Source organism: Carcharhinus amblyrhynchos, chromosome 34, assembly GCF_965287045.1.
Source record: "Carcharhinus amblyrhynchos chromosome 34, sCarAmb.v2.hapA, whole genome shotgun sequence".
In the NCBI taxonomy this organism is placed as follows: Eukaryota; Metazoa; Chordata; class Chondrichthyes; order Carcharhiniformes; family Carcharhinidae; genus Carcharhinus; species Carcharhinus amblyrhynchos.
The window spans coordinates 11,756,290-11,769,068 of NC_137357.1; the positions used below are offsets into that span (position 1 = coordinate 11,756,290).

The window sequence follows — 12,779 nt, forward strand, 5'->3', positions numbered from 1 at the left end:
GTGACTTGTTCTGAATTCTGCCCCACCAGAAGCTTGAGTTGCTTGTAAGCCCCAGGCTGGCTTCTGTTTTATTTTCTTGAAGATGCTCTAAGTGTTCCCACTGAGACGGCCTAAAATCTTGCAGAAAGTGGATTATAAATGCATCCTACAAGATATTTCAAGTATTAGCAGATCACATGACATTTCCCACAGAGTCCCGTAGTGTGACAAATGAGGCATTGACAAGTCATCTAAGAGGAGTGCACTATATGTAAAATTTTTTTTACTGCGCATGAAAGAAGTGGTGCAGTGGATCAACGTTTGGAGGCAGATTTGCCTGCATCCACGTTTAACACGGCAGAAGATGCATTTCTAGCTAAAATCTAGCTCATCCTACATAAGGGCAAATGAAGGAGAATTAGCATAAGAGTCATTTCAACTGTTGCTAGGCATTCAAATAAAGTGGCCAATTACTCAAGACAAGACAACCGAAAATACCAAGCTTACACAAAACTAGTGTAATCCCTGCAACAAACGAAATGGAATGCTGCAAGCTTCAGTAACCAAATTAAAGTCAGCAGTGCAGAGGCAGGTAAACCACTGCTGCTTTAATTCCAAATTCAGCAGAGGCACACTGGCAACAGTGTGTCCTGGGCCAAACCAAACTCAACAAGCAAACTGCAATAAGCGTAACGATATGGTGACAGTGACTTTTCAGGGATTCAGTTGTTCCCCAGCAGCTGCTAAAACAGTAAAGGTGCTGTCTGAATCCAAGTTGTTGCTCGAGTCCATTTTACACTTTGCATCACCTTTCGTCTACACTCCCTGATTGCGGTCTTGCAATCAGCTAGCTATTCTTGTTGTGACTTTACAGGCTCAGACCCTCTTCATTTATTCATTGTGTGGTACCTTACCAAAGCCTACTCTTTCTCTGTCAGCTTTAGCTTTCAACTTATCTTTCTGCTTAAATGTTTTCTTTGTGTGTTCAGCAGTCATATATTACCTCTTCAACCAAGCTTACATGTGCTCCAATGAAATCCAAATAATCTCAGCTCATTTAGATTGCAATCTAACTTGAACAAGAGTTATCAACTTCAAATGCTCAAAAATGGCACCTCTCCCCTTAGGAGATTAGATGGGTGAAGTTCACCAACCAGTAGAATGCACAGGATCAGGAGAAAAGCCATGTGAGAAGGATTGATTGAATTTCTTCAGGAAGAGGTTAAGCCTTATGGAAGTGCATTTTTTTTTAATTGTACATCCAGTAATATATATAATGGACCAACATTTACAGTAGTTAAAAAATACTTCCGCAATATGCATCATAAAACTGGTTCAACAAAAAGTTTGGACATAGGATAAATAACACATACCAATCAGACACTGCCTTACACTCCAGAAAATCTTGTCCAGAAATCTAAGCATTTTCAGCAATTTTCCAGCAGTGTTTTTATCTTCAGATGGTCCTGGTGAAGTAAGGGATTGTGCTTCTAACTTTCATCAAAACAGCAAAATATGAAGAGCCACAGAAATCCCAACAAGAAATGAAAGCACATCACCAAGAGTGCTGACTTCTATACAAGGTTTCACATTCTTGTTCCATTAACTAGTTTAAAAAGGTTCAGGCAAAATATTCCTCAGAGATCAAGCCTCTGAATTTCAGCATGTTGCTGAAAAATACCTTTTGTATTTTGGAAAATAAATCATGGACACAGGGGTTCAAAACATCAGGATCACATGTATTATTTCAGTTGAGCCTCTGGAGGAGACAAGAACTCAAATGAAAATGATTGCACAGCATATTTCTCCCACATCACTGCCTTGAGTAGCAATGGTAGCAGAGCTGCAAAAGATGTGCAACACTGCAGTTTGCTCACTCCAAAGTTTACCATGGGCATTCTGTACCTTGCTTGCTGCAACAGAGTCAGACAGGAAAAGTCACAGGAAATCATTTGAAATAAAAGCATCTGTGCACTCAGTGACTAACATCCATTTCAACATCATCCTGCTCAGAGAAAGCAGAAAAACTGATTGGCTGACACTCAAGAGTCCGCAGGTTCACCAGACAAGCCTTTTGTGTTGTGGAAAATTCTGGGACGGCAACCAACAGCACCCGTTGTCCATCTACACCTGAGAATAGAGAGTATTTTCCTCAATTACTCCACAAAGCTGACAAAAAAATACATGCACAAGATTGAAGTGTAGCCCAAAATAGTCAGCTGCTTCTGTTTCTTATTTCCATCCTTCTCTACCCCCAGCCAAAATATAAGAAAGGGATCAAACAAAAGGATAAAGATTGCACTCCACTGATCAAAATCGAGGCTCCCTCCACGGAGAAGCTCGATATGAATGGCAGACAAGATGGAATCTCTAAGCAACATTAAAACTGGTTGCACTTTGATGATTTCATCTGATAATCATTACAGGATACTGTACTCAACAATTTTCCTATGTTTTGGCATTCTTGTCAGTTTTCTCAAATGGTAATCATTTTGAAAGTGAAAACATCCATTGGATGCTCACAGCCTCAAGAACTTGAATGGCTCCAGCTGCTGAGCTGTTTGCTTCACATATTGCACAAGCAAGATATGGTAGATGCTGAAGATCTGGATATTTTAAAAAGCATGCCAAGAGGCAAAAAAAAAGCAAAGGAGGGAAGGAAATAAGCACACAGAAGAGTAAAGACCTGTGAAGTGCTGAGATGAAGAACTGTTTGTATGGATGCAGTGACATCAGTAGGAGAAAAAATGCAAGACATGAAAGCCAGAAGACCAATAGCTTAAGGCAATCAAAAGGTACATACTCTTGAACATTCTAAGCATCAGCACACAGAACCAAATTGCTGCTTAAAATTATCTGTATTTCAGCAGTCCTTCCAACCTTCCGATAGATTGTCAACAAGATTCTTTCCATCTTCTGCCAAAACAGAAATCACTCTTCCACAGTTTGACAATGAACATTACAATTTCTCATGCCAGATCTCACAATAAAGCAGGTCCTTACCTTTCACAATTTTTGATTTGAATGATGGCGCATTACCACAGAAATAAACATGTGGACACTCTTCAAAAATGAATGGATCATTCATGTAAAATGGGTAACACCCTAGAAATAAATCAAAAGCAAGTCAATTTCCTAAATGCAGCACTGTCAAGTCATCAGAACACCAAACAGCAAATATTGCAAGGATAAGTTTAGGATATGATGTTCTGGGAGAGTGCAAGTCAGATCAACATCAAATACCAGCAAAGAGTAGATTCGACCTATTTTTTTAAAACTCCTTTACAATGGAGTAGGTGTTTAATTTACAAAATTAAGCGTTTGCATGGAATACTTATAAATACAGATAGAAAAGTGAGATAATTACCAAGGGTATCAGGCGCTGTGGGACTCATATGGCCAATTCGTAAAGTCCACTCTAAGATCTCAAGGTGATCTTCCATGCTGCTATAACAGAAAATGTCATTCACATTCTGTCCAGCTGTTCCCAGGAACCTAAAGACAAGGATTCCAAGTTTAGACTTTCATTGTTGGATTCCTGAAATATATCACCAGGTTTATTTTGCTTCAATTTCTAGAACAGAGATTTTAACTTTACATCCCATGAACAGGATACAAGAGCCATGTTTGGCCAAATCTTTACGATATTTAATCTCAAAACAACCCAAATTGTTACACACTCACGTATCCATACCTAACTCCATCAATGTCTGCCTCATACGGGTTGGTGACCAGCTGCATTGTGGGATAGGTAATAGACTGTGGAAACATACAGCGGTGGAGTGGCTGTTGAGGCAACGTGTAATTCGTCGGGTCAAATTCTCCAGGCATACAATCTACAGGAACTGAAGCCTGCAGGGAGCCCAAAACAAAAAAGCATGTCTGCCTTCAAGTAATTCAATTAACCAACACCCATCTCAGCAACAGTGATTCGTCAAGTTCAAACAAAGCACTAAAAGGTCCACTATCTCCCACCAACCACTTCTCTGCTGCTGTAAATGAAGCCAAAACAAACACGTACACACAGCTGCACCAGGATCTCATCTAGCATTTTGATGGCATCCACACTGGCAGCTTGGGTCTTCTTAGTGAGGTACTTCGCCTAAAACACAAAATTCTGGGTTATCAAGTTATAATGCCAGCATGAGACAAAGATATGTAAAAATATAAGAGATAAGGATTGCATCTGCCTGGCTCATGTCTGAAATAGAAGCAGGAGCAAGCCATTTGGCCGTTAAATGCTTTTCTTCACACTAGTCAAGGCAATTAAACGATTCCAATGATTGACATCCAACCTAAATCTGAAAGACAGTTGCTTGGCAGTATTGCTGAAAAAAGACACTGTTGAAATTTTTCTCCATGCACGGATCAGAACATTCCAAGAATGCCAAATCTCAAAGAGAACAAATGTGTACTGCATGAGAACAGAATGCTATTTAATCAACAAGTGGACTAATAGGTAGAGGCATTACACAAGGGAATAATCATCCCTCAAGCAATTTAGTTTGAATAAGGGCAGCACAGGGGGTTAGCACTGCTGCCTCGGTGCCAGGGACCCAGGTTCGATTTCCAGCTTGGGTCACCGTCAGTGCACGTTCTCCCCTATGCTTGCACGGGTTTCCTCCCAAAGTCCAAAAGAAGTGCTGGTTAGGTGGATTGGCCATTCCCAATTCTCCCTCAGTGTCCCCGAACAAGCGTCAAAGTGTGCCTGCTTGGGGATTTTCACAGTAACTTCATTGCAGTGTTAACGTGAGCCTCCTTATAACATTAATAAATAAACTTTAAATAAACTAACAAAAAAGGTGAAATGCTTGGACCTGTTCAATCACAACGGGCATCCTCTTCTCAGACAGTATACATTATTATTCCCTTTGAGATATGATATTCTTGCAATTCTGTCCTGATAAGAACAGGACAAAATTTTTTTTTTTTTGCACAGGTTTTCTTTTTTTTCCTCAGCAATACTCAAATGTAAAAAAAAATCACAAAATGGATTGATGAGCTTCATGGCCTTCTCTTGCTCCCATTAAGTCCTTACGTTAAACAGAATTACTTTTGAAATCTGATGAAGAAATCAATCCAAATTGCCTCAGATGCTGGTTCCAGGACTTGAGGAATTAAAGGACAAATTAAGTTTTATTTTTCCTCAATACCTTTAAAGATATTTTGATGGTATAATTCATGGGAAAATTACATGTAGTATCAAGCCTTCAAATTCTGAAGTGCCAAAGGCAATGAAATTAATGCTTGCATTTTTATTGAGTATTGATAAAGTTCTATATAAAGACTGCCTACTTCAAACCATTTGTAAATTTTAAAGTCTGCATGATTGCTTTCCAGTTTGCAAGTCAAGAAATTTACACAATAATTAACGTTTTGTGTTCATTTGACAATATGGAGAACATTTGCTGAAAGTCTGGCTGTTTACCTTGATGAATGAATCTTTGTTCTGGGTATTTCGGCTGAGAAGATTTCCTGCTAAAATCACACGGGAAATTTTTGCAGCACTGCTCTGTTCACCCTCATCTCCCAATTGACCAGTGACCATGTCAACCAGAAGCTGCATGCCAAGAAGACTGTCAGCATTCTTTCCACCCAGGCCAAGGCCAGAGGCTAATAAAACATACCTCCAAACAGGAAAACAATGCACAATTAATTCTCAGGTTTCGTCAAAATTCTAACTACATATCAAGATTGTTAAGTAAACTAGCACTAATTACTCAAAGTGTTTAAACTTGGGAGATGCAACTTAACATAGTCAAGCAGAACCTTTTCACTCAAATTTGCATAAGTTACTAGAATGATTAAGTGACTACTGTACATGACATAACTGATGAGAGAAGTGGACTTACCAAAGGAAATAAGGAATTAAGAGATACATGAGATACAGTTGATATAAGAGGCTATGACCATTTAGCCGTGGAAGAGAAGGAATCCTAATAGGTTAGTGAGATTTTGAAACCATCAGACATTGAAGCACTGATAGAAATACCAGCAGTATGTTAAATGGCTTTTAAAACACGCTTATGAGCTAACAAGGAAGTTTACACACATAGGAGAAGTAGCAACATATTTAAACAAGTGATTATGATTTTAAAACAAATGCTGATATTTTGAATGTAATGTCAGGTATTCTAAGGTTTATTGTTCACTTTAGCCAAGGGTAGTTTGCTGAGAAATGTCACAGTAAAGGGCAATACAGCAAAGCCATATTCTCAGCTTTGAAATTATACAAGTTTTGTCAGTAGAGTTTCAGATGGACAGAACATTTAGAACACAATCATCTTTAATGAATAGAGCTTCCACACTGTCCAGATAACATGGCCAGACATGGAGTCATGTGTTCACCTGGTTTGACGGTGACCTATTGGGGAACTCATGGGAACATTAACTTGAATTTTGAGCAAGCATCTGATGTTACTCAGCAACACGCGAAGTGGGGTCAGCCAAGACAGGAGGTAGCTTCCAAATTCTACAGGCTAATAAAATGCCATTACGCCAGAAGATAAGATGTGATTGGCTAAGGTATATGACAGATATTACTGTTGGTTTATGCAGTTTGAAAATCGTTCATTTACAGTTAATGAAAGGAGTGAGTAATTGATCTGTTTTGAATTATGTATGTCAGATTTCATCAGAGAGGTCTAGCTGCTCTTTCTCAGAGCTGCCCTGACCTTTGATGATTTCTCCTAGTGGCCACTGGTTCAAATAAAAGTTACATCTTTAAACCAAGACACTGGCTTTGTGACTTTTGTATTGTCTGAGGTTTCGGCAGTGTAAACCACCTCTGACACATCACCCATAGGCCGATTCATCTTTTCCATTTCTCCATGACTTGCTTCAATTTCTTGTGCTGAATAAGCAGGACTAGAAAACTATGGAGATATTTAGGTTGTGCAGAGGAACAAACTAATTAGCATCTGCTGAAATTAATCAATTCCTTTCTCAAAATTAGTGATTCAGGAGTGTTGCCCTCACCTATCAGTGTCAGATTCTGTCACTTGCCGTTGTGGGGCAAGGTCAGCAGTACAAAAGTCTTCTACTGAGAACTTTCCATCACCCTGCTCAGCGCCAAGTAATGCAACAACTGCTCCTGATAAATAATGCACAAGCAAATGTTAGATACAGGTCATCAGCTCTGACATGAAGTGCTTATGGTGAACTTCAGTGAGTCACAACAACTACCATAATGACAAATTAATTGCCGAGTGGTCGGATTAATACAGCATAACATGAGACTCAATTAAAAAAAAATTAAAGTAGTGTTTAACAATAGAAAATGATGGAAATACTTCCCAGGTACTATGTGGAAAGAAACAGTTAACATTTCAGGTGGACAAAACAAAGATGATCAAATTCAATCAATACAGACAGAATACTCAAACCATAATAGCCACATCCAGAAAACAGAAACATACACCTGGTTACAAAGCTGCTGCCACCATCATTTTACCAGCAAACTGAAGGGAATATTCACATCATACCTTCAACTCAGACCCATCTGCTCTTCGCAATCTATACAGTCTGTCTGGGACTTTTTCCCCCTCAGACTTTCAAAACTAAACAACTGGATTCCCAAAGCATGAAGCTGAATTTAAAATGTTTACTCCTTTTGTTTGGTTGTAACTTGAAATGCCTCCTATGGTCATCAAAACAGGTAATTTCTCTCCAGTTCTACATCAGTGTCATTTTACTATCAACGTATAGTCAGCTTTTCCAAGGAAAAAGGTGCATGTACCACATCAAACCCACAACCCTCCTAGAACCGCCTAGAAACTGCACATTTTTGCCCAAATATGCCAAACTCGGAAAACAATGATACTTGGTGTGGCCAACAGGTGACGTTTCCTTGTCAGAAGTCTCTTCCAGTTCGATAACTGCCTCAATGAACAATCACCAAAATATCTGTAAACATAAACCTGCAAATTTCACTGCACAACTGCTGTGTAGATATTACACAGAGCAGGTTACACTATAATTTCTCAGGAAATTGAGGAATCACGTCAAGTAGAAATTTGGCCTGCATACTTGCCCAGAATTTATCATGGCACCTCAAAGTAAAACCTTTAATCAGAACACGCTTGCATCATTTCATTGCTGATTCCAGTCTCACCTGTAACAAATTTCTGGACATTAATCTCTCCCTCCAATTTGATTCGTTGTAACTCATCCTCCAGAATAAGCTCGTCTAACTGGTCTGTGTATTTTGAACGTGCTGGTTGAGGCAACAGGCTGTGCTAAAACAAAAAGACAGGATTTAGTGTTTTTGGAGAAACAACGAATCCTCCTAATGAGTGTCACTGAGTATTAACTTGCCACAATTAACACCAACAAGCTGGGCCCACAGTGTCAAATGCTGCTCCCTTCAGTTTTCAATGCTAAGCCATATGAAAGCTGCCCAGTGTCAGAGAACATAAGAGTCATACCCGAGTAGTTGCGTACAGAGTGTAAAATAATGAGCAGTCGACCTTAACTCTCAGCTCCAGGTAATAAGACATCAAAAGAAAGAAAGGAGATAATGCAAAAAGAAAAACTTGACAAACTTTATTCCTGTAAGTACGAAAAATCTCTACATTCAACTGATCAAGTCAAATCTAAATTTGCAAGTCAGTAATAACTACAGATCAGCGATCTATGTCGTAGAAAGCCTTAGGTTTTGGGGTGTCCAGATCACCAACAACCTGTCCTGGTCTCCCCCATGCCAATATCATAGTTAAGAAAGCCCACCAATGCCTTTACTTTCTCAGACTAAGGAAATGTGGCATCTCACCAACTTTTACAGATGCATCATGGAAAGCATTCCTTCTGGTTGTATCACAGGTTGGTATGGCTCCCGTTCTTCCCAAGACTACAAGAAACTACAAAACGGTCATGAATGTTGCCCAAACCAGATTCCCATCTATTTTCTCTGTCCACACTTCCTGCTGCCTTGGCAAAGCTGCCAGCATAACTAAGGACCCCACGCACCCCAGACATTCTCTCTTCCACCTTCTTCTGTCAGGAAAAAGATACAAAAGTCTGAGGTCACGTTCCAACCAACTCAAGAAAAGCTTCCTCCGTGCTGCCATCAGACTCTTGACTGGACCTACCTCACATTAAGTTGATCTTTCTCTCCATCCCAGCTATGACTGTAACACTGCATTCTGCACTTTCTCCTTTCCTTCTCTATGAACGGTATGCTTGGTCTATAGCATGCAAAAAACAATACTTTCCACCATATACCTCCACATGACAATAATAAATCAAATCAAAATAAAATCTCAACTAAATTAACAGGATATAAGACCCTTGTCAGGCCTCATTTAGAGTATTGTGCGCAGTTCTGGTCACCTCACTATAGGAAAGATGTAGAAGCTATTGAGAGGGTACAGAGGAGATTTACAAGGATGTTGCCTGGACTGGGAGGCATGCCTTATGAAGTTAGGTTGAGGGAGCTGGGACTCTTTTCCCTGGAGAGACGAAGGTTGAGAGGCGACCTGATAGAAGTTTACAAAATGTTGAGAGGAATAGATAGGGTGGACTCTCAGAGGCTATTTCCCTGGGTTGAAATGGTTCCTACGAGAGGACACAGATTTAAGGTGCGGGGAGGGAAGTTCAGAAGTGATGTTAGGGGTAAGTTTTTCACTCAGAGGGTGGTGAGTGAATGGAATCGGCTGCCGTCAGTGGTGGTGGAGGCGAACTCGCTGGGGTCTTTTAAAAGACTTCTGGATGAGTATATGGGGTTTAATGAGATTGAGGGTTATAGATAGGTCTGTAGGTTGGTAGGTGTTGATGTGATCGGCGCAACTCGTGGGCCGAAGGGCCTGTTTGTGCTGTAGTGTTCTATGTTCTATGTTTGTTCTATGATAAAGTTCCAAGCAGTCTATATATCTGTAATTATGATAGTGCATGAATTCCACTTGCTGGCCAACTAAAATAAGCATTAAGCAAGATTCAGACACACGATCAAGGAGATTATACAGTAATCCTCCATAAGTTGAGTGTTGTCTGTGTCCCAAAGACATGCTCTTACCTCCTCACTGATTTCTCTCAGGATGGATGGCTTCAATTCCATGTGCTTGAAGAGGGTCCCAACCACACAACATTTTTCCCCCAACTGCAACTCACACAGCTTCCTCACTACTACATCTGCTCCTGTAAAACATAATACAGAAGGATTAATGTTGGCAAATCGACAAGTCTGCTTTTGGAAGATTTAATTTTAGATTACACGACTGTCTCTAAGGTTTCATTTTGTTGCACTGTTTACAAGATATGAATTGGTCCCAATCACATGAAAGGAACATTAGCAAAGATTAAACAATGACTTCAGCATTCTTGCCACAGATAATAATCTGTTTTGATGACTGAAGATAAGTTTAAGCCAATTGTCAAAATCAGCAACAGATTCAATCACTATATTACATATAGATAACGTCACTATGGATCCAGGCATGTGACAGGCTCAAACAATGGGCAAGCCAATAGATGAAGCAGATTCTCTCATTACGTAGCTGCCTTCCAAGCAGTAAACCCAGGTTCAATTCCCAGCATCACAGTGATAATTTATTAGGATGGCATGGTAGCACAGTGGTTAGCACTGCTGCAGACATGATGATCCGGATGGCCTCCTTCTGCACTGTAGGGATTCTATGATCAGTGCATAAATGTTATGCAAGGGATGTATGTAATATGGTAACAGTATATCTCACTGGTTAAAAAAATGGCAGTGACAGGTTAAAACAGTGTACAAATCTATAGGCACATATTTCATGTGTGCAGATATTGTCTATTAGGCATCACACATTACTGATTCAGGAAACAAGCAGTGACAAGTTCAAACAATGAACAATCTACAGACAGATTTGACGTATTACCTAAGTGTGCATATTATCACATATAGTCACACACATTATACGTTACGATGTGGAGATGCCGGTGTTGGACTGGGCTGGGCGCAGTGGGGAGGCGCGGCAGCAGTGGTGAGCACTGTTGCTTCACAGCATTAGGGACCAGCTTGGGTCACTGTCTGTGCAGAATCTGCACGTTTTCCCTGTGTCTGTGTGGGTTTCCTCTGGTAGCTCTGGTTTCCTCCCACATTCTGAACGATGTGCTGGTTAGGCGCAATGACCCAAACAGACACCGGACTGTGGTGACTTAGGGAATTTCACACTACCTTCATTGCAGTATTAATGTAAGTCTTACTTTGACTAACAAATTAACTTTACTTTTGTAAGAAGTCTCACAACACCAAGTTAAAGCCTAACAGGTTTATTTGGAATCACAAGCTTTCGGATTGCTGCTTCTTCATGACTCACCTGATGACGGAGCAACATTCCAAAAGCTCGTAGTTCAAAATAAACCCTGTTGTGAGACTTCTTATTGTACGCCATGTTAACATGATTCACAAAAACATCCAGCAACAATAGGTTAAACAATGGACAAATCCACACAAAGTTTTAATATATCAATGCGCATATGTTAAATATTGTAATAAAAGTAAATGAGGAAAACATGCAGCAACAATAGGTTTCAACAATGGATAAATGTACACACGTTTTTAATGTAATATATATCACACCGGCGCGTACGTTTTGCACACGCGTATCACACCGGCGCGTACGTTTTGCACACGCGTATCACACCGGCGCGTACGTTTTGCACACGCGTATCACACCGGCGCGTACGTTTTGCACACGCGTATCACACCGGCGCGTACGTTTTGCACACGCGTATCACACCGGCGCGTACGTTTTGCACACGCGTATCACACCGGCGCGTACGTTTTGCACACGCGTATCACACCGGCGCGTACGTTTTGCACACGCGTATCACACCGGCGCGTACGTTTTGCACACGCGTATCACACCGGCGCATACGTTTTGCACACGCTTATCACACCGGCACGTACGTTTTGCACATGCGTACCACACCGGCGCATACGTTTTGCACACGTGTCACATGCATACTATACAAGCATGTATATTTTGCACGAGTTATATGTATATTATGTTGGTATGTATATTTTGCACACGCATTATATATCATTAATGTGACGGAGAAAAAGCAGCAGCAACAACAGGTTCAAACAATGGACAAGTCCACGATGTCAGGCACTGCCTTCCCCAATCCTGTCCCTCGGGCACTCACCCCACTTCTTGCGGGCTCTCTCCTCCAGCACCGGTCGCATCTGCAGGAGGCGGGCGGCGTAGATGTGGGCGTACTGTCGCTGGAAGCTGCGCTGGCCCAGCTTGAAGCGGCCCGAGCGGTTGCTGTACGAGGCGGTGGGCGCCCGCTGGAAGGTCGGGCCCGGCTGCTCAGGGAGCGGGGCCGACAGCAGGGTCGGCTCTTTCTGGGCCGCCTGCTCAGAAAACATGGCTGCAGGGGAAAGGAAATGTGTTTTCTTTGGGTTTTGTGTGCGAATTGCCTGTCAGCCGCTGACTGATTTATTTTTTGGCGGGGGCGGGGGTGGGGGTTGGTGCCACTCTCTCTTCACTCACTCACTCAGACCGTTTTCCGTTGGGACATTCCCGCCAAAGGAGCGCGCGCGGCTGCACGTGACAAACCTCAGAGGGGAAGGTGGGCGGGCACGCCGTCGCCATCTTTATGCGGGGCACAACAAAGTTAAGGTCCACCATCTTTCTGCGGGGCAAGTGCACCCAACAGATATATTCAAGTGGCGTGATCAGGGTGCCCATTGAGGCTCTGGCGAGAGCAATTCTCTTTCTTGCACCTTAATCCTCCCACATTGTGGTTTGCACTCAAAAAGCAAATCACTGCAGATGCTGGAAGAGTTATACACACTCGAAACATTAACTCCT

The 12,779-nt window shown here is 41.4% G+C and overlaps 1 protein-coding gene across 1 annotated transcript; it reads right to left on the reverse strand.

Moving 5' to 3' along the window:
* Positions 1-1,072: 1,072 nt before the first annotated feature.
* Positions 1,073-12,415, reverse strand: pold2 (polymerase (DNA directed), delta 2, regulatory subunit). Its single transcript, XM_080216985.1, has 10 exons — positions 12,109-12,415; positions 9,992-10,113; positions 8,093-8,216; positions 6,958-7,072; positions 5,408-5,606; positions 4,001-4,081; positions 3,674-3,831; positions 3,347-3,474; positions 2,983-3,084; positions 1,073-2,109 (listed from the first exon to the last, which is right to left on the reverse strand). The coding sequence occupies exons 1-10, from the start codon at positions 12,332-12,334 to the stop codon at positions 1,955-1,957; spliced, it is 1,410 nt and encodes a 469-aa protein (XP_080073111.1). The 5' UTR covers positions 12,335-12,415; the 3' UTR covers positions 1,073-1,954.
* Positions 12,416-12,779: the final 364 nt, after the last annotated feature.